General features: G+C 39.3%; 1 protein-coding gene across 1 annotated transcript in view; it reads right to left on the bottom strand.

Annotated features, from left to right (window-relative positions):
- XRCC4 (X-ray repair cross complementing 4) overlaps positions 1–17,794 on the bottom strand; it is a 134,497-nt gene extending 116,703 nt beyond the window's left edge. The window contains exons 1-4 of the mRNA XM_058823406.1: positions 17,724–17,794; positions 14,834–14,927; positions 9,160–9,309; positions 6,269–6,456 (exon numbers count right to left, since the gene is read on the bottom strand). Coding sequence (XP_058679389.1) covers positions 6,269–6,456; positions 9,160–9,298 — 327 coding nt within the window. The 5' untranslated portion in view covers positions 9,299–9,309; positions 14,834–14,927; positions 17,724–17,794. The remainder of the gene's footprint in view (positions 1–6,268; positions 6,457–9,159; positions 9,310–14,833; positions 14,928–17,723) is intronic.
- Positions 17,795–23,655: the final 5,861 nt, after the last annotated feature.

The following is a 23,655-nucleotide window of genomic DNA, read 5'->3' as shown; positions in this document are numbered from 1 at the left end:
CACATGTCCACATAAGGGCCCTATTAAAATCCCTTTCCCAAACATCTTTAGTGATTTACCCACGGCCTGCAAGGATTTTTTGGAACAAAACATCTTAGTTATAGTAGTTTACTGACTTTTCAAGCTAGCACACCCACATAAGAGCAGGCTCATTATTTCTCTGATCTCTTGAAGAGACAACTCATATTTAGTTATTTACATCAAGGAAAACATGGGGGTTTGCCCCTCATCACAGCTAGCAAAACCTTCAGGTGGTCTCAGAAACCTAACAGTTTTCTTGCATACAAATCAGTGCATATAAAACCAAAATAAATACTGTATGTATTAATGCAGTCCTTATTTTAATTCCTGAGTTTTGACCCATGTCCTAGGCAATGTCTCACTAGTTCTTAATGAGATGAAACCTGCATTGCTCAATGTATTCCAGTCCACCAAGTCAGTAACACTGGCACAACCAAAACTGCAGTGGTGAATGGCTGATTTATAAAATCCCAGCAGGTAACAAGACTACAATTTTAACTCCTTTGTGAGCCCATGGAAGTAAAAGATGACAGTGAATTCTTCTGTTTTCAATTATTAGCAAAGAAAACCTCACCAAAACTGGAAATAAAACAGTGCTTGTGAAGGCTAGACAAGTTCACATTTTCTCATAACTGCGTATCTTCCCCACATCACCTCAGGCTTAGACCACTCACCTAAATCAGAACTTGCTAATCAGCAGCTCAAGTTAGTCTCTAAAAGCTACATTAGATAAATCCTTTTCTTGTTGTTTTTTTTTTTTCTCTTCCCTTTCCTGAGAGTGATTCAGCTGAGAGGAGAATATGGATTCAGGATACACTGAAAGAGTACAGTCAGGTTTATTCCAACTAAATAGCAAAATTCATCCCTGATGTTCCTGGGATGGATTATCTATATAGAACAACAGATTCTCCTTCCAGCTGGAATTGAACACGTACAAAACACAACTGCAAGGCAACAAGTTCAGTGTAAATTAATGGAAATGAATCTCCCATTGTTTTTCAAGATGTACAGCCATCAATTAAATGAGCAAAGAACTGGTATAAAAAAAAAACTTGACTGCTTCCAAATCCCAGTGTTTGGCACCTCTGCAGCCCCTAAGAGTAGTGACAATGTTCTGTTAAAAATCTGTGTTAAGCGAATAACCTACAGGTATTATTCACGAACTGAAAAGACAATGTGCTTTTATGAATGGAACAAAAAACAGTACCTCAAACTCTTAAAAAACCCCAAAGCTTGGGACTTATCTGAGAAAAACACATGCAGAAGGACTAGGATTTGGGTTCCAAAAATAAGAAGAAAACAGTTACACTTTGTACCCAACAAAGCGGTTGACATCTAATTTTTAATGAAATGTCAGGCATTATTTGCAGAGGTACCTGAGAGGAACAAGAAAAGAGAATGAAACAAATAATCTTCTATGGAAGAGCTTTTTCCTGGAATGATACTACACAGAAACATACCCTCAAAATTGTGTGATGTACCTGCCTTTCTAGGAAACATATTTTTTGCAAGAGAACCACATTTTCCAGTGAGACTAAAATATTTCAGAACAATTCTAACTGAATCTTCTACTCACCAGCTCCAAATCCATGTGCAATCTGGTGTTTAAAGTTTAAAACACAAAGATGCTTAGACTTTGTCCTCATGATAAAGAACACTCATTCCACATACTGACGCGTAACAGGCAGTAATTAGCATTTTTTCAGATCCTATGGGCAGGCACAACACCTCACAGGGTTTTTAGGTTTTTTAAACTTACCAAAGTTAGTATGGTAAGCTTACCATACTAAACTTATGGTAGTGCTGGTAGTTCCACCAGAAAAAGAGCTGATCTTGCTCTCCTCACTGGACACAGAAATTAGAGACTTGTCTTCACTGTTAAAAGAACATTTCATTTTTATCTGTGTCTACTAATACATACTGACTTCACAGTGGAAAACCAAAGATATGTGTATTTTAAATCACTGCAGCAAAAGGAAAGAAATCAACAGGAAGTGCAGCACTTTCCTCACTGCACATTCTGCAGCTCCCTTATTTCTTCATCCCATCACCTCACATTATTTCCATATTTTTCACTTTTTAAAAAATGCAGGACATCCTGAATTTGCCCTTTTTTTACATTTAAAGACATTTTCTGTAACTGCAGCAGAAGTAATAGAGGTGTTGAAGTTACTCTGAGTTTAAACATATCCATTCAATATTATATAGTGGAAAAGGTGTTATTTTAGTGAACCTAAGAGTTAACATGAGGTTGAGAGCTCTCCTGTGCCTTTGCAGGTAGAAAGATGAATGCTTCCTCTAGAGCTGTGAGAGGTGAGAGAGTTTCTGAAGAGAAACCACTGGTGAGATTCCCATTGGTTTCCAGGCCCTGGCTGCTGCTCATCCTCGCAGAAAATACAGGACTGGGGTCTTGCAGTGAAGGTTTACAGCCCACACACAGTAATCTCTTTTCCAGAGCACCTACTGTCCTCTGTAATTTGTGTTTGGGAAACTAAAGCTTGCCAATATTCTGTGATTTACAGATTTCTTTGTCCTAAAAGGAAAGCATTTGCAAATGAAAGCAAGTCTTGATGTCCTCACAGGGATTTGAAATGCTCAGCAGGTATTCCAAAAAGGGAAAATCTGAAAAAATTGAGAGGAGAAGAAGGGAGGGGAGATGACACAATAATACAAAGAGGGAGAAAGAATAACTGACAATTTTTCTTGCACAAATCCAAATCTGTTGTTTTATGAACACGTTAAGTATACTTGAAATACGTTTAGATTCTCATTGTACTCAAGAAATACAAAGATGTCCTTTATAGTGTAATTTACAGTACACCTTAATGCACTTAAACTACCATTTTTCTCCAATTGGATAGGTCTAGTGAAATACACAGATCCTAACCTGTTGAGAAAAAAATGAAGAGAATTTATACATCACAGTGTTTGATTCCTCCTTTTTCAACAATACCAGTTTTAAAGGCATAAATTGCCAGTATTTTAAATTAATTTCTCCAAACTACTGCTTATCAGAAGCAGCAATCAAATACATAATCTAATAGCTAAGCAAGGAAAATAGCTCATCACCTTCTGTCAGTCACACCTTGTACAGATACACCTTGTAGGTGAATTGCACACCTACTAATATGGTAGGGAATCACTTTCAGAAATTGTTTTTCTTACCTTAAGGCTACAGAAATGATGCACTGGATTTCCAGTGTACTTGAAATACCTGAAGGAACACCCGAGGTGAGATGGGGAAAATCATGTGGCACTCAGAATTCTGAGATTACTTACAAGATAACACTTAATGTTTCTATTACATAAGGCACATCAGAAGCCAGCTATTTCTAAAATGGGCTTCCAAGAAATCCATTCAAGTGTCCACTCTCGGGTCCTGAAGTACACAGACATTAAGTGACAGAAGTGATATGAGAGTCATTACTTTCACACTGACCCAGGGATTAATCATTTCATCCTCCTCTCTCCTCAGCTGGTGGAATTGCCTGGGAAACAACCTGAACTCTCAGTGACCTTTGCAAACCAAACAACACATCCTCAGTGGTTTGGAGCAAAGTAGCTACTCAGACCTTGAACCAAGATAGTTTGGACAGCACAAAGAGCTCTACCAACTGCATTTCTCTCAGTTAGCATGCTGCGAAAAGTTTTGGTTAGCACAAGCTTCTCCAGCTTTTTTTTTTCAACTTTTACTAAACTTACAATGAACTCACAGCCTGACCAGAGAAATGCAGCCACAGGAAATGGGGGAGACAAATAACAGCATCTCTTCCACCATCCTAATTAGCAACAGTGCTGCATCTAAGGTGGAATTTGTTAAGCTCTTACCCTCCCTGTTTACAAACTTAAGCAAAAGGCAAGGGAAAAAAAAACCTCAGAGCCTGTCACATTACTGTAAAAAAAGAGACTGCTAGCACTCAAATAATTGTTTATCAAAGGCTATTTAGTCTATTTAATTGCCAGCCCTGAAGAAAAGAAAAAAAAGAAAGAGCTTGCCGGATTTCCATTATTTATTATATGTGGAGTGACTCGCTGAAGCACTTGGAAAGATTTACTTCCCAGTGGTCACCTACTTAGATCAAGCAGTAAATCACTGCCTCTGCGGCTGGTGTTTGTTTAGGTGGCAGCAGCTGAGCTGGACCAGCCTCGCCGGGGTCTCCGTGTGTGTGTGTGTGGCCCGGCCGGGGCTGCAGCTGGATCCGCACTCAATTCCCGCTGTGCTCCACGGACATTGTTATTCCAGGGTCCTTCCCGACACGCCAGGCACCCCAGACACGGCTCCCACCCGTCCCGAGGGAGGTAAATCGCAAACACGCCGGGATTTTCACCCAGTGCGCCGGGATTCTCACAAAAACACATCGGGATTTTCACTGGACCCGTCGGGATTTTCACCAAAGGCATGGGGATTTTTGAAGGCACAGCTTCTCAGGCTCAGCTGCACATCCTGAGGCACAGCCAGAACCAGTGTTTCTAAAGCTCAGGCATCACTATCTCTCCCGACCAACACTTCAAGATAAATAAGTAGTAAAACCCTTATGAACATTCCTTAAGATAAATTATTTTTCTTATTCTCCTACTTCTAAGAATTACAGGCAGACAGGGCACTACAAAACAAACATGTTACACAATGCTCCCTTTAAATCAGACAGGAATTCTTCATGACTTGGGGAAGTTTTCCATCCATTCAAAACCCAAACCACCAGCACTCATCCCTTACATAAACCTTACATACACATCATTATTATATACAGACTATTATAAACACATTTTAAATTATATGAAGATACAGGTTTGGTTTCATTCCATCAAAGCAGGAGTAGGTGTAACATCCTTTTACAGTTCATGGAAGGAACCTCTTTGCTCATTACCTGAACAACAGGTGAATCAAACACCTTGTTAAGTTATCAAATGTACTACACTGGCAATACAGATAATTACAGTGCATTTTTCATTCCAGTCCCTTTCAAAGCAAGGGGCACACTGGGGCTGCCACCAATTCTGCCAGAAAACACCTGGGCAGTAAAACAAATTACCATATCAGAAAGCATTTCCCAGTAATATGCCTATGTTTTCCTTTGCTTAACATCACCACACTATTTTCATTTGCACTCCTACAGACCACCCAACACAGTTTTGGCACATCATTAGACTTTATGGAAGCAGAGCTTTAGCAAGATGCTACAAAGAAGGTAAAACTTATTTCAAATACCACGGTTTGGTACAACCATGAAAACAATAAATCAGGATCTAGATCAGAGATTGGCCAGTCATTAGTCCCACGTGGGATGGAGAACTATGACAGAGCTCAGCTCTGGAAATCACTGGGCACAGGTGACTGCTGGTGATCAGCATCATGTTCTAGGCAGGTCCCATTAAAAATAATTAAAATAATCAAATTTGTGTATATAAGCATGCATATGTTTCTAAAAAATAAGGCAAGGCATGTTACTGATTTTCTAAGACTACAAAATTTACTCTCAGGCACCCATATACCAATTTCATGAAAAGATTTTGCAGTAACTTTTACTTACATGGATTAATAAACATTTTATACCACAAAGTGTGACAATGCATTTCAGAAGTTTTTCCATTTTTTTAAAACTAAAAACTGTTAATTATTAAACTGATAATAGATAAGCACTGAGTTTAAGTCGCGTTTAAGCTGCAGAGGAGTTTCTCCAGGCTTCCTCTGCACTAAATTTACATTTAGCTGAATATCAGCCCTCTGGATGTACAGAGCCCAGGAAGATTAATTTCCTAATGTGGTGCTGAAAGAGAGAGATCACAAATACTTCCACAGAGAGTTTGCAAAATGTTTGGAACATATTCTATTACACACCTGAAAGCTATTTCTGATACTTAATTTTACTATTTAATTCTCTACAACTGCTTTGGCAATTTTATTTGTAGGCATTAGTTTTAAAATTATGTTAATTTTAAAATTATGTTTGAGCATTTCAAAATAATCTTGCCTGAATTTTTTTTTTTTTTCTAATTTAGGTGAGTAGTAGACAGAGAGGATAAAGAAACAAGGAAAACAAAAGTGCACGGGAGGATACAATTTGAAAAGGGCAGCATCCACCACAAATCACTCACTTTCTTTCTAGCTTGGCCCATGCAAGAGCTCACAACACTCATTCAATGTGGAGTGAGTATCGCACATCTGATTTTAAAGACCACAATAAAATACAAAAATGTATTTCATTCTCATGGTTTAACAGTTAAATTTAAACATTTATCTACTTACAGAGCCGTCTTTCAGGTTCCTTTCATAGGAGAAGTGACAGGCCTTATTCTGCTCATCCCTCGAAATCACAAAGTTGTATTTGCCAGCTGACTCTTCTCCAGCTATCAGCGCTTTCCTCAGCTCTTCCACATATTTTTCTCTGTCCATTTCTATGTCAGCAGCCTCCCTAGAAATGTCTGATTCAGACACTACCAGAAAAAAACATGTGAGGAACAAATACCCATATGTGTGGGAACATGTACATTATGCATTACATACAAAGCATAGATTAATATACTTTTACATACATATATATATATATATATATATATAAAATTCTCTATTTATATATTTACTCTATATATATATATATATACACACACAGACATAGTGCAAGATATATATATCCTAAAGTATATATATATATATTGATATATATAATTTAAGAAAATATTTACATATATATATATGTATATACAGACACACACTGACTAGATGACCTTAAAGTTCCATTCCAACCCAAGGCATTCTATAATTCTGTGATTTCGTGGAATATTACAAGATTATTTTTCCATTGAACACACATTGGTGTGTCGTTTCCACTGGTGGAAATGTAGCAGGAATACTGGGGTTTTCAGAAGTTCTGTCTCCTTTTTTCCCCATTTGAAAATTGATTATTTCCTTATTCTACTGATCCACAATTCTAGTTGCCTAAAATCACCCAAAACAGTACAGAGTGAAATGTGGAATCCCTTGCAGCAAAAAGACAAAAAGGAGTAGAAAAAGAAAAGTCTGAAGTATTTATAAAGGAAGCACTTGTCTGGAACAGTAATTTCAATACTGAGAAGATAAACTTCTAATAACAGTAAGAAAGTAATAAAAAGAAAGACACTAAAATATTGCAACAGAGCACTGTGGGTTTGTTGGGTTTTGGGGTTTTTTTCCTGTATATGCTGCATGTTCCTTTATGATTTAAAACCAGTAGAACTGATCAATCATTAGGGAAATATGATATGCATAAATCCTCACAGATGTATTTCTTTAACCCAATACCAAGGTAACACACTAGATTACATTGTGTATTTGTGTGCTTCTCCTCCCCTCCAACATTCACTGTTTTCCCTCTCTCCTTAAACATGACTCCTAACACATTTCATCATCACATTAAACATACAAAACCCATGAAAGACAACTCCATCAGCAGCTCTCACTCTCTCCCTGGTAGGTCTTGCCAAGGAAAATAATCCACAGCATGAGAAACCCGAAAGGGATTTCCCACAGCAGGAATATTCTGACCATTGCTTTCCCTCCCTCCAGGTTTTGAATTTAAAATGGAAGCAGTCTCAAAAATGATGTGATAACTTTAGAAAGTGACCAAAATGTTTTGTTGAACGAAAGCACAGATCAGTACAGTAGGAAAGCCTCATGCACAACAACCTCAAACCCAATGAAATTATTCAAGGGACTGAATAGAAGAAATTCAGTAAGAATTCAGAAATTCAGTAAAAATAGAAATAGAAATTCAGTAATAATTTATTAGAAAGGGATCAGATTCTTCCAGAAGAGAAAAAAACTTTACTTTGGATGAGCATCCAATGCTCACAGCAGAACTATTGTGGGCTTCTTTCTTTCCTTGGTAATGGAGTGAGGTCATCCTGCTTTCACTGCCCCTCTGTTTTGAGAAATCATTATCCTCCATTCTACCAGATGCAGGAACTCAACAAAATGAGAACTGTGTCCACCTATTTTTTTCTATACACTACCAGCTACAGTGGTAAAGCCTTCACTTGCAGAAATAAGAATCATCTTTTTGTGAATTCTAAGCTGGGGATTTCTGAAGTCACGTAAGAATGAGAAGATCCTTCAAACAGAAAAAAACAATATTTGTCAGTGTTAACAACCTTTTTTTTTTTGTTTTCAAAATAACTTGACTTTACTCCTGCCAAGGCAAGAAAGAAAAATCTTTCATTTCCAGGAATCAGTATTGTAATACATGTATGTGCTTCGTGCAGGAAGCCCTGATCAATGGAGCATTTGAAATGCTAACAGGAATATGGAAGAGCAGATTTAATTTATGTGCTGATTTTAATTTACATTTATCTAATGTCAGACCTGTATGAAAACTTGGCTTGTGCAGGAACTGAGGAAGAACAACACCCACTGGGTAAGGAGAAGGAAGGAGGAAAGGAGCTACATAGATACTTCTTATCATTCAGACAAGGAGTCCAGAAAATAGCTTTGCCTACAATTTGCTTAAAATACATCAATCTCTTCTCCCTCTGAAATATTTTTGCTACTGAGAGAAGGGATTTTGATCAAGTATTTGACACTTCTCAAGAAACACACAAATCTAACTGGGGAATCAGGCACATATGCAAAGACCCATCCTCTTATGGAGGTTTCGGGGGGGGGGGGCAAAAATCCCACAGGCTGAGTTTTTCCTACTGATAATTTATTGTCCCTTTTCCTTCCCAAAAATTCACTTCACCACAAAATACAGCTACCTTTGTCTATTTGAACTGCATGAAAATATTTAAAAAACATCTGCAATTAAAGGCTTTATGGACTCCAATTTGCAAATGGAACTTGTGTACACATTTGTTTGAGAATCTGGAGAACACAAAAAAGTGTTACTTCAGCATCACTCCAAGAAATTATACATTCTTGAGAAAGAACAAAACATTGCATATCCATGTGCTGAATGGATTAGTTTTAGCTTTGACACACAATCTCTCCAGATTTCAAAGTTCTCTGGCCGCATCCCAGAAGATCATGAACCCCACCTCCTCCATCACTGGGGACAAAACGCCCCTGGAATTTCCACACAAGCTGTAGGACACAGCTTAGAAAGTTTGAAAAGGAGCAATTAAGAGCAGCAATAATTTAAATTAAAGCATTTTTCTTTCCATTACCTGTCCCAGTCCAGGCACACTGACAGTCACTGAGAAGTAAACCAAAGCCAGTGCCTAAATCCTTTTCCCATGACACCTGTACAAAATAGGTTGCTTCTGGATCAGAAACTGGATGAATTCTGTTCAAAGCCTTCTCCATCTTCCCAACACCTGTTTAAAAAGCAAGATAATCTTGTTATAACCACTGGGGTGATTAACAGCTTTGCATAACTAGCTTGGGGCTTCTGTGTGTGGGGAATATACAAATACAAGCATGCTTGTAATTTTATTCTGCTTTCCTCCCCAAATTCACTTTGTCAGAGAACTGGTGATACTTGCAAACAGGAAACTGGATTATAATACGTAAGGTTTCAGTGTCAACAATTAAAAATATTTGAATCGTCTCAAATTAAGAAGCTGTCAGGAAGCTGGGGGACATGAAATTACTACACACAAGCTCTTCCCCATGTTTTTAACGCAATGCTTGCTATCACCCAAAGTACAGAATATTTAACATAATTCAAAATAATCAATATTCATCTGGAAGACTCCCACGTGAAAGCTGCTACTAAGCTTCACAGCAAAGCAGAGGGTACAGCAAATGCCAGCAACTCAACGTAAGTATCTTAAGCACTGGATTCTGCAGAGAACAAAATTCATGATGTTACAGGGAATATTTTTGCTCTATGGGAAAGCAACTTGGCAACTTGTGTTTGACTTAAGATCTTCTCAAGAATCCCATGTATTTATACATAACCTAAGTGAAGTGACTGAGAAAAGGCCACATGGTCACCCACAGACTAAAAATAGCATGTAAAAGGAAGAAAAACCCAGATGAGGCATTTAAATTTAAACTACATGCACTGAGTACAATGGTACAATGGTGCTTGGGCAGGGATTAAATGCTCTGTGGAGGTTTCCATCTCAAGTGCAGCAGTAAATAATCTTGACCAGGATCAGTTCAGGCCCTGAAGGGACTCTGCTCTCCAAGCAGGAGTAAAAGGAAGCTTTTTCTTTGCTCCTGGACATGGAGAAATAAATCTAGGAACAGATTTTACTACCTTGGCTTCCCCAAAAATTGGCATTTTAAGGTTAGGAGAAGCAGCTTTAACTGCAGTTGACTGAACTGTTCCTAACCCTTGCTCAACTCTGCACTCCGTAACATTTCAAAATGCCTATTCAAAAGCAGCAAAATATATGAATTTAAGTGTTGGTTTTCAAGCATAAAGCTTTAATATTTACATCTCTAAACCACAATGGTGTTTACTGTTACAGATGTCACACTCCACCTTTCTATTCCCTGAAAATGCAACAGAAATGAAAACGTTACCAAAACATACATTGAAAAATTAATCTCAGTTAAAAAAAAAAAAAAGTTTTCTAGTTCCATCACTAACCAGCTGGCCATTTCTGAAAATCTACAGTGTGTCTGTGCACCTGTAAGCAAGAACAAAAAAATTAAATATTTGAGTGTGGACAGCTAGAACAACGCCTCTGCGATTAGTGACTCCAGAAATTAAGGCATTTTAAATATTTGTGGGGCACTAACTGCCTGGCCATGGGTCAGTAATGAGCACAGAGCAGGAAACACAAGCAATGCATGCTCAAGCACACATACATGCACTCTCCTCTGCCTGCCAGATTCCCTTTTGCTGCTTGTTAATTATGGTAAAACACAGTCTCTCGTGAAATATTTTCAAAGAATTCCTCCTCAGAAAGACAATTTTTTTAAAAATATTTCAGTTAAAGACTGTAAAGCAGTACCAGACAACCCAAACAGACAGCACATAGGGTACTGACACATATATGTATAGTTCACCAGGAACGTTTTCCTTATTTTATGTGATTTTTATCACAAAGTAGAGCAGCATTCAGTGAAAAATACATGCACTAGAGGCTTTCTTATCAACCCAGACTTTTTATAACGAAAAACAAAGCAAGAGAATTACAGTTTTTATTTATGTAACGATGAAGCGAATGAAGTGTGAGTCAGAAAAAGCGAGGTCAAGAGTAGCAGAGGAAAGAAGCCTGTTTATGCATTTAAAGATGCACTAACAAGGTCTCTGAGGCCTGAGACTAAATTCATTTGATATAGTGATGCTAGTTTCCCATGCACGCATCAGTATTTCATTACAGTGATGTAGCACAGCTAAAAATGAAAGTTCTGTTTAGACAGCACTATTGGTACCCCTGTGGTAAAACACAACCTCAACAGAACGAGGAGACACAACCAAGAATAATACCCTGAACTTCAAAACAAATGGAAAATACAGTTTTCCTGCTTTTCCACATTTTATTGTGCAGCTCTGAGAAACAGCATTTTCAAAGGAAGCATAAAATGAAGATGCTTTTTCTCCCAGCTTTCATCTCCTCCACAGTGCTCGCTGTCCTTTTCAAAGGAGTGTATTACTTATTAGTCCACGTTTAGGATGTGCCTCTGGAAGAGCTCAGCCGGACTCCATCTCCAAAGCACTCAACTCCTCCAACCCATCAGCAAAAGCTCAAGGACTCCTGGCTGTGTACAATGCCTATTATATGCTTCTCTTCAAGAGGAGGGGAAAACCACCTCCATGAAAATTAGTCTGACCTACACAGCACAAAAAAACATCACTGCAAACAGTAATGTTGTACCTTACTGCTTTTTTGAAAGCAAAACAACTGCAACAACAACTAACTAAAAATCCAAATCCCTTTTCCCCTCATCCCTTTCATGTCCTGAGAACAGAGGCTTGACTGCAGTGTTCAGTAAATGGATAACCCCACACAGTTCAAGCATAAACACAGCAAAATAGACCAAAGGAGATCCCTACTTATTTAACAACTACCAGTTACCACTAAAGAAATTGAAAATACAGACAATAAACGAGGGCGTATTCCTTATTCATTCACTATAAGGTGACTGCATGCACTTCATTCATTCTAAAGGCAAATCTTAATAAAGATGTACAGCACTGTATTTCCAAAAAAAGATGCACTGCTCTGTATTTCAAGAGATGAAATAAAACAATCGCCTCAAACTAACCTGTCTCAGTGCACCCACCTACTCACTAAATTCATGTGTCAAGCTTATGTACCTTTCACAATACTTCTGCCAGACAAAAATTTCATTATATAAGAAAGACAAAACTATAAAAGAGGTGAAACCTTATTTTCTCTTTCACATCTTTGGGGTAGAAAGGTAGGAACTGTGTTTCTGCTCAGAAAGGTTAAAACAGCCCCCTGAATTTTTGAAGTGTCACAATTCAGCAGTCCAGCTGTTGGTGAAGCTTGTTAAAACAAAGTAAAATACAATCATTGCACAAAAGTAGACTGTATTTTTATTGCTACCCAAACTACTGGAAGCAGCCTCTCACTACGGCAGCCTAAAAAGCCCCTCAGAGTCCATCAGACCACAGGAGCACCCTCAAGTCCCATTCAGCACCCAGCCCCTGTGGGCTCTTCCCATTCACCACCTCCACAAAACGAGAGCAGCCGGCTCTTTCTCCCTGCCATCGTTGTGACAAAGCAAAGCCGCAGGCAAGTTCAGGGGTTGGGGCCACAGAAAGGCAGTGTTCCGTCCCTCTCCACGCCAGGGCCCCGGGGCCAGCCTGCAGGTGGGGACAGCAGGGTCCCACCCCAAATGTGTAAATCAGAGGCTTCATTGAGGCCTTTGAACAGTCGGGGATTGAGCTGTCTATCTTTAGCACTCTGTCCCCGTGCTCTCTGGCTCCCGTGAGCGCCATTAGGCAATGTTTCCCTCTGAGGAGGAATCGGCTGTTGGCTGGTGCCTCTGCCCTCGGAACAAACAGCGCACACAGGCCCTTCTGAATGAACAAGACACTCTTAAAATGGGCCCACAAAGAATTTTATATGTTGTTTTGGATAGCACCAGGCATACACCAAAAGCCAAATCTTTCAGGCTGCTCCAACACAGCATCATTGATAATATTCTGAATTTCACCACTTCGTTTTTTTCTTTTTTTCCCCATGCAGATTAATGGCTTTTATTTTTTTTTCCCCAAATTGGTCGGACTGCAGGTGCTCCAAACTTCAGCAGCTATGCTTGGAAGGCTACTTACAGACCAGAAAGAGCCACTATGTCTTTGAAATGAAGCAATTAACCTAAGTGCTTTCTTACTGAGGAAAAATGGGAGCTATCCACAGGGAGTTCAGAATAGAAGACCACACACTGCTATTATAGTCTGCAGTTTGCTTCCTTCTGACACTGCCCAAACTACAGATCATAACCTAATAATCAGAAGACAGTTAATAGTAAATTCATAATCAAGGAAGAGGTACTATTCAGGAGATGCTACATGTTCTCATAAGTAGATAATTGGAGATTTAAACCACTCAAGAAAAGCTCAAGATTGCTTTCAAAGATTAAAACTAGCTATTACCACATTTTCTAACAGAAGGAAATAAGATAATGCCTATATTTATGCATATTTCCAGTGATATATTTCATACAAATTGATATTCTCTCGTGTTAATTTAAAATTCCATTAACTCCTATACTTCAGGAGTAAGAACATTAAAATACCTGACAAAAACCTCAACTCTCAGTCCATTAATCTTAGAACTACTACTGATCCAATAGGGAGTTCCTCTTTTCTCATTTCTTTTTGGAGGAACATGACTGGGCCAACAAACATGAAGACAAATAACACAGAATCTTTCCTGTCCCATCTCACAATAATCCTCCCACTCTTCTGGCCACAATACTTGTTTGACAATGAAGCATGGTTCAATAATAACCTTCATGTGGAACTTACAGATAAATCTGGAAGCCAAAGAAGAAAAAAAAATTAGAAAGAGCTTTGTTCCCTAACGCAACTTAGGGACCTAAGACATTTTTGTATTACATGCACCCTGAGTAATATTTACTTGCTCTTTTGTTTAACTTTACTCTGTCCTAAAAGCACACAGGTTACAATTTCACCAATAATGCAATTTTGTCTTAGAGATAAAAGAAATGAAAAAAAAACTAGCACTTGGATATGAGCAAGAGACTGAATGATTTTCTAACTCTGCGCAGAGGGGTAAGTGGGCCTTTTAAGAAATTCAGTGCTCCATGGCAACATTTGATGAGGAGATCATGGGCCCAAGTGCAGAGAGGAGGCTCACATGGCTCCCATTTGCACTGCTGCCTTCTCACTGCTTCATGGCAGCCACAGCACGATTGGAAACATGCACATGCTTTTTGTGCAATTGTGTGTGTCACCCCCCGAAACAACAGAAACCCCAAGCCAAAAAACCAAAAACAAATTAGTTCTGAGCTTGTCAGGCTCCATGGGGACAATAGTATATGGAAGATTTGCCACAGGAGATCTGGAATCCACGATAAGGAACAACCCTTGTCAGGCTTATTTACTACAGTCACCAGCTGAAAAATGAGGAGAAACAGAAGGAAGCAGACAGTCAACAACCTTTATAGTAGGAATCTTACTAACAAGCCTTGATCTTAATTGTAGCCTGGAGGCAAAGCCCACCCTGGTGTCTTTCATCCCCTTGAAGTCTCAGGCCTAACCCACTACCCACTGCAGGCATCTAGCCTTGCCAAGCTCACTTACAACCATCTACATTAAGCTGTAATAAGGTTAAAAAAAAAGGCCTTCAGTGTATTAAAATAAACACCAAAGTGGGCAATTATACTAGTATATACTGGCAAGTAAGCAGACAGATTTATAAAAGGGGCAGACCCTTTTTTTCTCACCCTTTTTGTAACAATTCTTCCCAAAACTAACAGCAAATCCTCACTTTCCAAGATGCATGGATAAGCCAGCTTACACCAACTGAATGTTACAAACCTGCAAAAGAATAAAATAAAAATAAGTCATGCAACTGTCATGTTTCCTGTTGAAAAAGTGAATTTTAGTAGTGAAGTTTTACCAAAAAGTGCATATGGAAGGCAGCAAAGATCAAAGGCAACAACCAGCCCAGCCTGCAGAGGATAGATCTGGGATGAAAAGTCAGCAAGGCGTGTCTCAGAGACCCAGACTCCCTTTCTCTGCTGCTCCTGGAAGATGCAAGTCCCAACAAATACTTTGTAATTCCAACTTGGCAGCAGAACACCCTGGCTTTACAAGGTCCTACCAAAGCCAGTGGTGGCACAGTGCCTTCACTTGAAAACCACAGGGTACTTATTAAGAAAAATAATTCACTTCCTCCTCAAAAAAATGAAAAAAAAAAAAAAAAAAAAAGACACACATTCCGAATATATATCATTTTCCACGTAATTTCTCTGAAAAGACAGCACTAAAATTGCTGTATGTTTTGCAGATATAAAACAGAAAACAGAAGTTGTGCCAGCCACAACCTTTGAGCCCAATGTATACAGCCAGTGAGAACAAAGATTTGGGAATTCCAAGTCTCTTAGTCATATTTTTAAAAGCATCTCTGCAGTTTTCAGTACCTTAGTATCATCCCTTTGAGGACAGTAAAGTTGAGGACATTTCTGGGGGGAGGACAAACAAACAAACAAAAAAAAAAAGCAGCATGTTTTAATTACCCTTCGTCCATCCAAAAATACCCCAATACATATGTGTTTTTGATGTATATTTGGATAACAACGTAGTCTGGCTGAGGTATCATCTGTTTTCCAAAACACTGCCTTCTTTAGGATTAAATATTATCAGGATATTCAATACAAATCTGTCGCACAGATTTCCTTTGTTTTCTATTTTTCAGTCCCCACACAGACCTATGCAATTCCACTCAGTCTGATGTGTTTCTCTAAATGTCTGACTTGACATCACTGAGCAACGGATTCCACTAAGTTTGTTGGGTTTTTTTGCTCCTTTTCCCCTTTTTTCTTCTTTTTAAAGTCAAATAAATTTAGTACTGTCAAATCCACAAGAGATCCACAGGCAAGAGCGCCCAGTCTGACACAAAGATAAGTGAAACGAAGAAATCAGTGTCAGGTAGATACGGATGGATGTAATTCTGTGTGTAGGATTTTCTGAGGAGTTTTGAAAAATTGAGCCCAGTAACCTGGAGAAACAAGTTTCACCAAATGTTGCCACTTCAGTGGGACAAGGGCAGGTATAAATATGAAGGCTTACATATCTTTCTCTCCTCCCACCTCTACACCCAAGACTTTTCAAAGAGATGGATTATTTTAATTTCCCGTCCCTGTCAAATTAATAATAAAAAATAGGCCTAGGCTCCAAATTGCTTTATCTTACTAAACAGTTTCCTCAGGCATTTTCTTTGAAGAAAATTCCTGCATTACCCAGTCTTCACTTAACCCAAGTTTTATTATGTTTTTTCTTTCCATCTGCTGTTTATCTATTAGAAAATGCAACACCAAAATCCCTGAAAACAAAGAGCTCATATGGCTTGAATTTATTAATTTAAGAATTGTAATTAATTTTGCTTCACCTGACCCTCACATAAAAATAATTCATAAAACAAGAACAATTCCCAAGGAACTGAGACATTCACTTTCAATGCAGCCAAATTTCAATTTTGCAGCTCTTTATCCAGCTATGTTTATTACTTGGCATTCAACAGTAATTACTCTGCTGATGGATTAGGCTGAGCTTGAAGATAAGGCAAAAAGACCAATATTGAGCACCAATTTCAGCTGTTTCCACACATGGGCACAGGTTCAGCTTGGGTTTAGCTCAGGCTTTGTGATAATCCACATCTGACAAATCAAAGCAGGGCAGAAGCACTAGTTCCTATCATGGCATGTGACAAGATTTTAACAAGGAGGGCACAAATCCCACAACCTCACCAAGCTCTGAGCAAGCAAGTAGATTTGTTTAAAAAAAAAAAAAGAAAAAAAAATAGATAAAATAAATGAGGACACAGTTCCACCCAAAATTCTGAAGCCACTCACTCTACACCCTCAGCCAGCACTTACAAATATACTGGTTTGTGCTACAAACCACATTTGGAAAGGGAAAAGGGCACAAAGACCTTCACAGGAGTCACTTTTATGTTCAGCATCACAAGTTTTGTACATTAAAAAAAAAAAAAAGCCTCTCAAGACTCATCAGCTCACTGCTTTTCTAAGCAATTTACTTGACTCTTTTCATGTGGGGTTTTCTGGGTTTTTTTGGGGGTTTTTTTGTTGTTTTTTTTTTGTTTTGGTTTGGTTCTTACTATGGACTGGAAACAAAATAAAAACCAGAACAAAACCGTACTGGAAAATTTAACCCTTACCCAAGACACTTGATGCCAGGCAGGGGGTCCGCTCTAGGAAAGCAGCTTTTCACTATTAGTGTTCCCTTACAACTCCTAAAGAATGCTTGCACAGGCGTGAAAGGAAACCTGCAGGCTGAGATGAGGGCACAGCAGGGGCAGACCAGTGCAAAAATGCCACTGGGACTTGAGCTGAGAGGGCAATTAAGAACTCATTAGGAAAATACAGCACAGAACTGCTTTGGCACTGAACCAGTCAGACACAAGCTGGAGATCTTAACACTCAGATTGCAACAAAGCAGAGATGTGAAACACCACAGAGGTCTCAGGGTAAATTGTTGCTTTCCCAGGTAAGTTAATGACGACATAAAACACGGGGAGTGGGGCACAGAAACAGCAGAGAAGGGATAAATATTTTAAAAACAGGTCTCAGTTTATGTAGGGGGGCACTTCACCTTTGTGTTTCTTGCTCCCAACTGCAGCTGCACATCAGTACCTGAAACACAACAGTGAGCAAACACAACGGCCCTGAAATAATGCAAATACATGATTATTACAAAAACAGCCTTTGAACACAGGAGTCTCCTCTCCACAGCTCCAACAACCTGTTCCAGTGCAGTTTTAGATAAAGAACCTGCCTCTGCATCTTCCTCTCTTTCAGCACTACAAATGCCCTTATTTATTTTGCACCTTCAAAAGTATTTTGATTTTGCAGTATTATTTTATTGGATTTTGAGTACTTTTATTTTGCACCCTCAAAACAATAACCTCAAATTAAGACTACATACTAAAAAATTCCTCCCCTACCTCTTTACTTAAAGAAAAGGAAAATAAACATCTAGTTTGAGGACAATCAGGGCAAATAAAACAAATCCCTGCAACAGACAAGAGTAAAAAATTTATAACATATAAGGCACATTTTTAATCTATAGACTTGTCTGACCAAGGCACAGGGAGAAAAACCCCTTCCCTCTAATACTGCCTTCAGGAGACCATAAAACATTACTCAAGTACTGTATTTCCATGACACACAAGATGTTAGTTCCCTGCCTCTTGCTTCCTAAAACAATTATCCTCCACGTCAGCTTTCAGAGAAATTACCATTTCTGCCCCATCTCCCAGTCCGTGCCTGCTGTGTGCTGGACTCTGAAAATTAAGGTTAATTTTCTCAGCCGGAGTAATTTAATACAAGCCTCCACACCAGAGTCTGATGCTCCCCTGCTTGGCTCAGCCAGCACAAATCTCTCCCCGGGATTTTGTGAGGTTTCACCCCAAGCCCGACTCAGCTGACAGCGTTTGGAAAGCCCCAGGCTCCCTCTATCCTGTCCAGCTTCTGTACTGAACAGGGTGGCCTCTAAAACCCCTTTGTAGACCTGTTAACAAACAATCCCTTTCATAATTATTTGAATCATTTATTAAAAAAAAAAAAAAAAAAAAAAAAAAACACGCACAAAAAAGAAACAAGCGGAGCCTGTGATAGGATATATAGCCTCACTCTTCCTCTAGTTCCATTAATTTTTCTGTCCCAAGATAGCAAGCAATTTGGCTGATGTCTAGATCAAGGGCACAAAAGTTCTCAGTCTCTGCACTCCTAAAAGTCACATCTGATCAGTCTCCTTTTTTTTCTGTTTATTTACAATCTGTACTCTAGCTGTCTGCTCTGCTGCAGGACATCCCTGCCCAGAAAGGCCACCTAACAGTCTGCAGAGCAGATGCAGAAATATTCCAAGGCTTTTCCAAGCTCTGTAAATTTGGACAATTTAATAAAAAAATGTTTTATGCAATCACCAGTACACCTTAGAAAGCAGTAGCACCAGAGGCCTTTGCTCAAGACACACACTTGAGCATGATTTTTTTTTTTTCCAATTGGAACTTTTACTATAAGACATGTTCTTTTGCGCTGATCAGATTTGACTGTGTTAGATTAGCAAACAGCAGCAATTTCTTTAGTAATTATCTCCTAAATTTCACCTTAGCTTGTGTCAACAATGACACCATACATAATTCAGTGAGTGTTTTGTACCTTGACATATCTTGGAGAGCAGTCCTTACCATTTGCACTATCTGATACTATGTTCTATGAATAATATTCAAATTCACAGGAGGTTTCTGCCACCTTTCCCTTTTTTCCATCTCATAAACAGAGGGAAAGGATGTGGGGAAGACTGAGATCCACAAGACATTGATGACAAAGAGCAGGAGATGAAGGCCGTTGTTTCCTGACCCAGGAAAGGGCCACAGCTCAAGTCAGGGATACAACTAGAGAAAATATTCATTTTGGTGGAAAAAGAAGTGATTTTAAGAACCATTTAATGCTATTTGACAACAGCTGTCTAAAGTGGAATCTTGGTAATTTAGTGATGTTGGTTCAGAATTTATGCACAATTTTATGCATTCCCCACATCAGCAAGCACTGTGTTGCATTTCTGCCAAATGTAACAGTGAAGAAATCACAGCTGCATCCCACTAACCTTGAAGAATCAGATAATGGTTTTGAGTCCTTGAAAAATCTGACCCTCAGCTATGGGTGGTTCCACTCACTCAAGGACGTGTGCTGCTTTTTCATCTGGGGCTCCCGAGCTCTAACACAACCCCTGAAAAACATTCTCCACCTCCTGCTAAGCCCTAGGTGACAAGAGTTAGGGATTAAAATTTCTCATCCTCAAGTGGCAGCACTGCAAGATAACGAGCACATCAGAAACAGGCATTGAGACAAAACAGCAAGTGACCCTGCAAGGCCCACGGCACACCCACAGCACATAGCACAAATATTTGCTATACTGCTTTAATGAAGCCAACGTGCAGCATAGAAAACCACCTACATTATCTCATCTGTACAGAAATGGGTGGGTTTTGGTCAAAACAGAGCACTGCAAGACATCCAGTGTTGCTCTACACCAGCAGCAGGGATTGTCTCTGTCAGAGGGGCACTGAGGCCACCCATGTCAGGCACAGCATCACTATTTCTGCATCAAGGCCACCTCACCTTGAGTGCTTTTGTAATGTGGATTATCTTTCTAAGTGATGGCGTACCCTTTGCATCAGCCCATCAGTTGTATACACATGAAATCTGCCACAAAAAGCAGAAATTTTAAGGTGCGGGAATTCCCAGTGCAGTAGGAACACTCCCCAACATGCATCACCCTGTGCATAACTTTGTGTTAAATGTATGGTTGAAACACCAGGCCAAAGCACCCCTGACATGAAGAATGAGGTTCATTCCTGCTCAGAACAGCTGCAAATTCCAAGCCTTTCACAGCTACTGAGACCCATCCTACCACAGTGAATATCACCTGCACTTCTGCTAGGTGACAGGCAGAGGCGCAGAAATGAAGAGAAGCCAAACCTACATGTAGATGGGGGATTGTCTTTTGCTTGTTGTTGGGTTTGTTTTTTGGGTTTTTTTCCTTTCAAAACGATGTTAGCAAACAAAACACCACGCTCCAATTGCCACTGTCAGCAAAGGGAACACCACCTACCCACAGCAGGCTTGCCTGCCAAATGCAAACCCTTCGTGTTCCACCGCCTCTTCACTCCAGACCGAGAGCACAGCAAATTTGCAGCAGTAGCAAAAAAAAAATTGTAGCAGTAGCAAAAATGCAAATAAGTTTGTAAGTATTCACGCCCGTGTTTGAAGATCCTGGGAATAACAGATGTGGGCACCACACAGAAGCCAAAGAAAAGAAAAGCAGTATCAGCTTTTTGCCAGTCACTCAAACCAGCATTTCTCAAAAAACCCCAAATGACTGCATTTATAGCTTATTTTCAAATGTTTTTTCCACCTCATACACACACATGGATGTGTTAAGCAGAAAAACTTATTTATATGGATGTACCTGCCAGTCACCCGCCTGTGATATTTTTAAAACCATTCCCTCCAATCCTCCTCCTGATAAAAGGTGAAACACACAGAAGATAAAAACCAGGCTTCCACATGCAATTGTCATTGTTTTGTGGTAATTCTTCCTGCATGTGGGAACAGCCTAGAGGTTAAACCTTTTTTACCTTTCACTGTAGACACAAATTCCTTGGTGTGCTCTACTCTACAGAGCAGTATGAAAACCTTTCACCACTAAAATATTTCTCAACACCAGGAAACACAGCCATGACCATAAAACTGCTCTTAAGAGACCTAACAACAACAACAAAAAATCCAGTCTTCATCCTAAGCTTTTATTTAAATATCTATGTAGAATATTGCTATGTAGATCAATGTAGCTGTTTAAACTTGTGATTTAGTTTTTGATTTTCACCCAGCCCATTCCTGCAGACAACACCAACCAGTCTGGCCCAGCTCCATGACAAGATATCAGTTGGGAGGAGGAAAATAGTACAAGGGAAACTGGAACACCACCATCTGAAAGCTGATATTCCAGTCCACATCCCACGCCTATCCCACAGTATCCCAGAAAACACTTCCAGGCCAGGTGCACCAATATTTTCAGTTATGCCACCAAGGGTCCCACAAAGTCTGTAAATGGCATTTTTCCCACCACAGCAAATTGTTCACCTGAAATCATTTTAATACAGCACATGATCAGTAAAAATTCCCTTTTGAATAGCTGAGACTGCTGGAAACCTCACTGGGAAATTAAATGTTTAGGGTAAACAAAGAGCATTTTTTGCAAAGATCTCCAATGGGTTTCAGGTGGGAGCCTGCCAGAAACTGTCAAAGTAGAAAAATTGTAATAAATCCATCATAAAATGGCATGTTTGCAAACAAAACTACACTAGAGGAAGCTAGATGACCACCTGAAACCAGGCTTGGCTATGGTGTGAACAAGGACTGACAGCTAGAGTCTGCCTGGACCTTACAGAGTATTTTCAATTTGAGTTTCTAATTCATATTGAGCATCCAGAAATGAGTCCAAGCAGGCAAAAGAACCCAGTTTTTGCTTTCTATCTCGGGCATTCCAAAAAAGAAAAGTTCAAAAGTATTCCTGCCTTTAAAATCTTCAATCATGTTGACCATCAGAGGCTGAACCAGTCAGTGATTATACTAACTATTTACCTCTCTTTACAAACATACTTCAATGTAATATCATTCAAACACTTCAAAGTGAAGCTATCCTAGGTAATAAAGGCTATTTTTAGAATTGTCTTTATGAATGTAATGTTTTTTTTCTAAATCCAAAACTTGGACACGTGATGGAAAGAAACCAATCCAACAAATTTAATTCAGTGACAGGAATAATGCATGAATGTGAGAAAATGAGCACACTACCTGTTAGACAGATGGATAAATCTGCAATGGAAAGAACCTTTATAGCACTAAACAATCTAGAGAAGAATCAGAGCAAATCCAGAATCAACACAGTGCCTGGAGTGCACAGCATAGAAAACAGTCACACAAGAGAACCCACCTCAAACCCTACACCTGATCGTGCTGGTGACATCCCAGTAAATTCTGGTAAATTTTGGTGATTATGAATCTGAAACCACGATTTCACAGAGATCTGTCAATTTACAGTCACCAAATCTACTACTGCTAAGGAAGCTGCTCTGTAGAAGACATAAACAGCATTTTAAGTGGGCTGTGTAGGTCTCATTCAGCCCAAACTCCTTCAGTAAATCATGGCCTCAGTTCCATGGGATAAATGCATTTCATACACGTACATCAATCCTCAGCCTCCCACATTAGCTGCACAAGGCATGTCAAATGTTACCTCAAAATGTCATTTTAGAGAAAAAAAAAATAAAAATCTGTTTACCCTCACCAAAGAAAAAAAAGCAGAAACTGTCCCACACTCAGCAGAGGGCACGAATTTGGTGCTGAAACACAGAAAATGACACAGACCCCAAAAACCAAGGCACCACCTCGTGAAGGGGTGATGCTTTTAAAACCACATTTATAAGGAGAAACAGGTTCAGGTGTTTGTTATTACAGTAACAGGCACCTAAACACTAAAAGTTATCACTGTGAAGTTCTTCTACAGTGACAACTTCTTCCTTTTACTGAGCTCTCACAGCATCAAAGATTACTCCGTAAAAAACACATGAACAAAACAAAATAAATAAACAAAAAAAAAATCTCCTGGAGGAAAAAAAAAAGTTGGAAATTCTGGGGCAGGTGCAGCTACAGAAAAGATGATGACAAGCCCCAAGAGAAACCGTAGCACAAAATCCAAAATACAATAGACCAGGGGATGACAGCCTGGGTTCTCCCTATACAACTACACAAATAAGAGGGCCCTAATTAAGAAATAGCCTCATTAAGGCATTCATGATGTTATTAAGGCGTTTTTTATGTTATTAAGGCTTCGGTAGCTGGTGGCTCGCACTTCAGGGACACAAGGGTGAGGCAACAGCGCTGGGAGCCGAATAACAATGAACCAAGAAAAAAACACCTAAAAAACACACCAAAAGAACCAATTGTTGTGGGGGGGT

The sequence above is a fragment of the Ammospiza caudacuta genome, chromosome Z (genome assembly GCF_027887145.1).
Source record: "Ammospiza caudacuta isolate bAmmCau1 chromosome Z, bAmmCau1.pri, whole genome shotgun sequence".
NCBI lineage: Eukaryota > Metazoa > Chordata > Aves > Passeriformes > Passerellidae > Ammospiza > Ammospiza caudacuta.
Note: the sequence above shows the minus strand (reverse complement) of the source record. Positions and strands in the feature narration are given on the sequence as shown.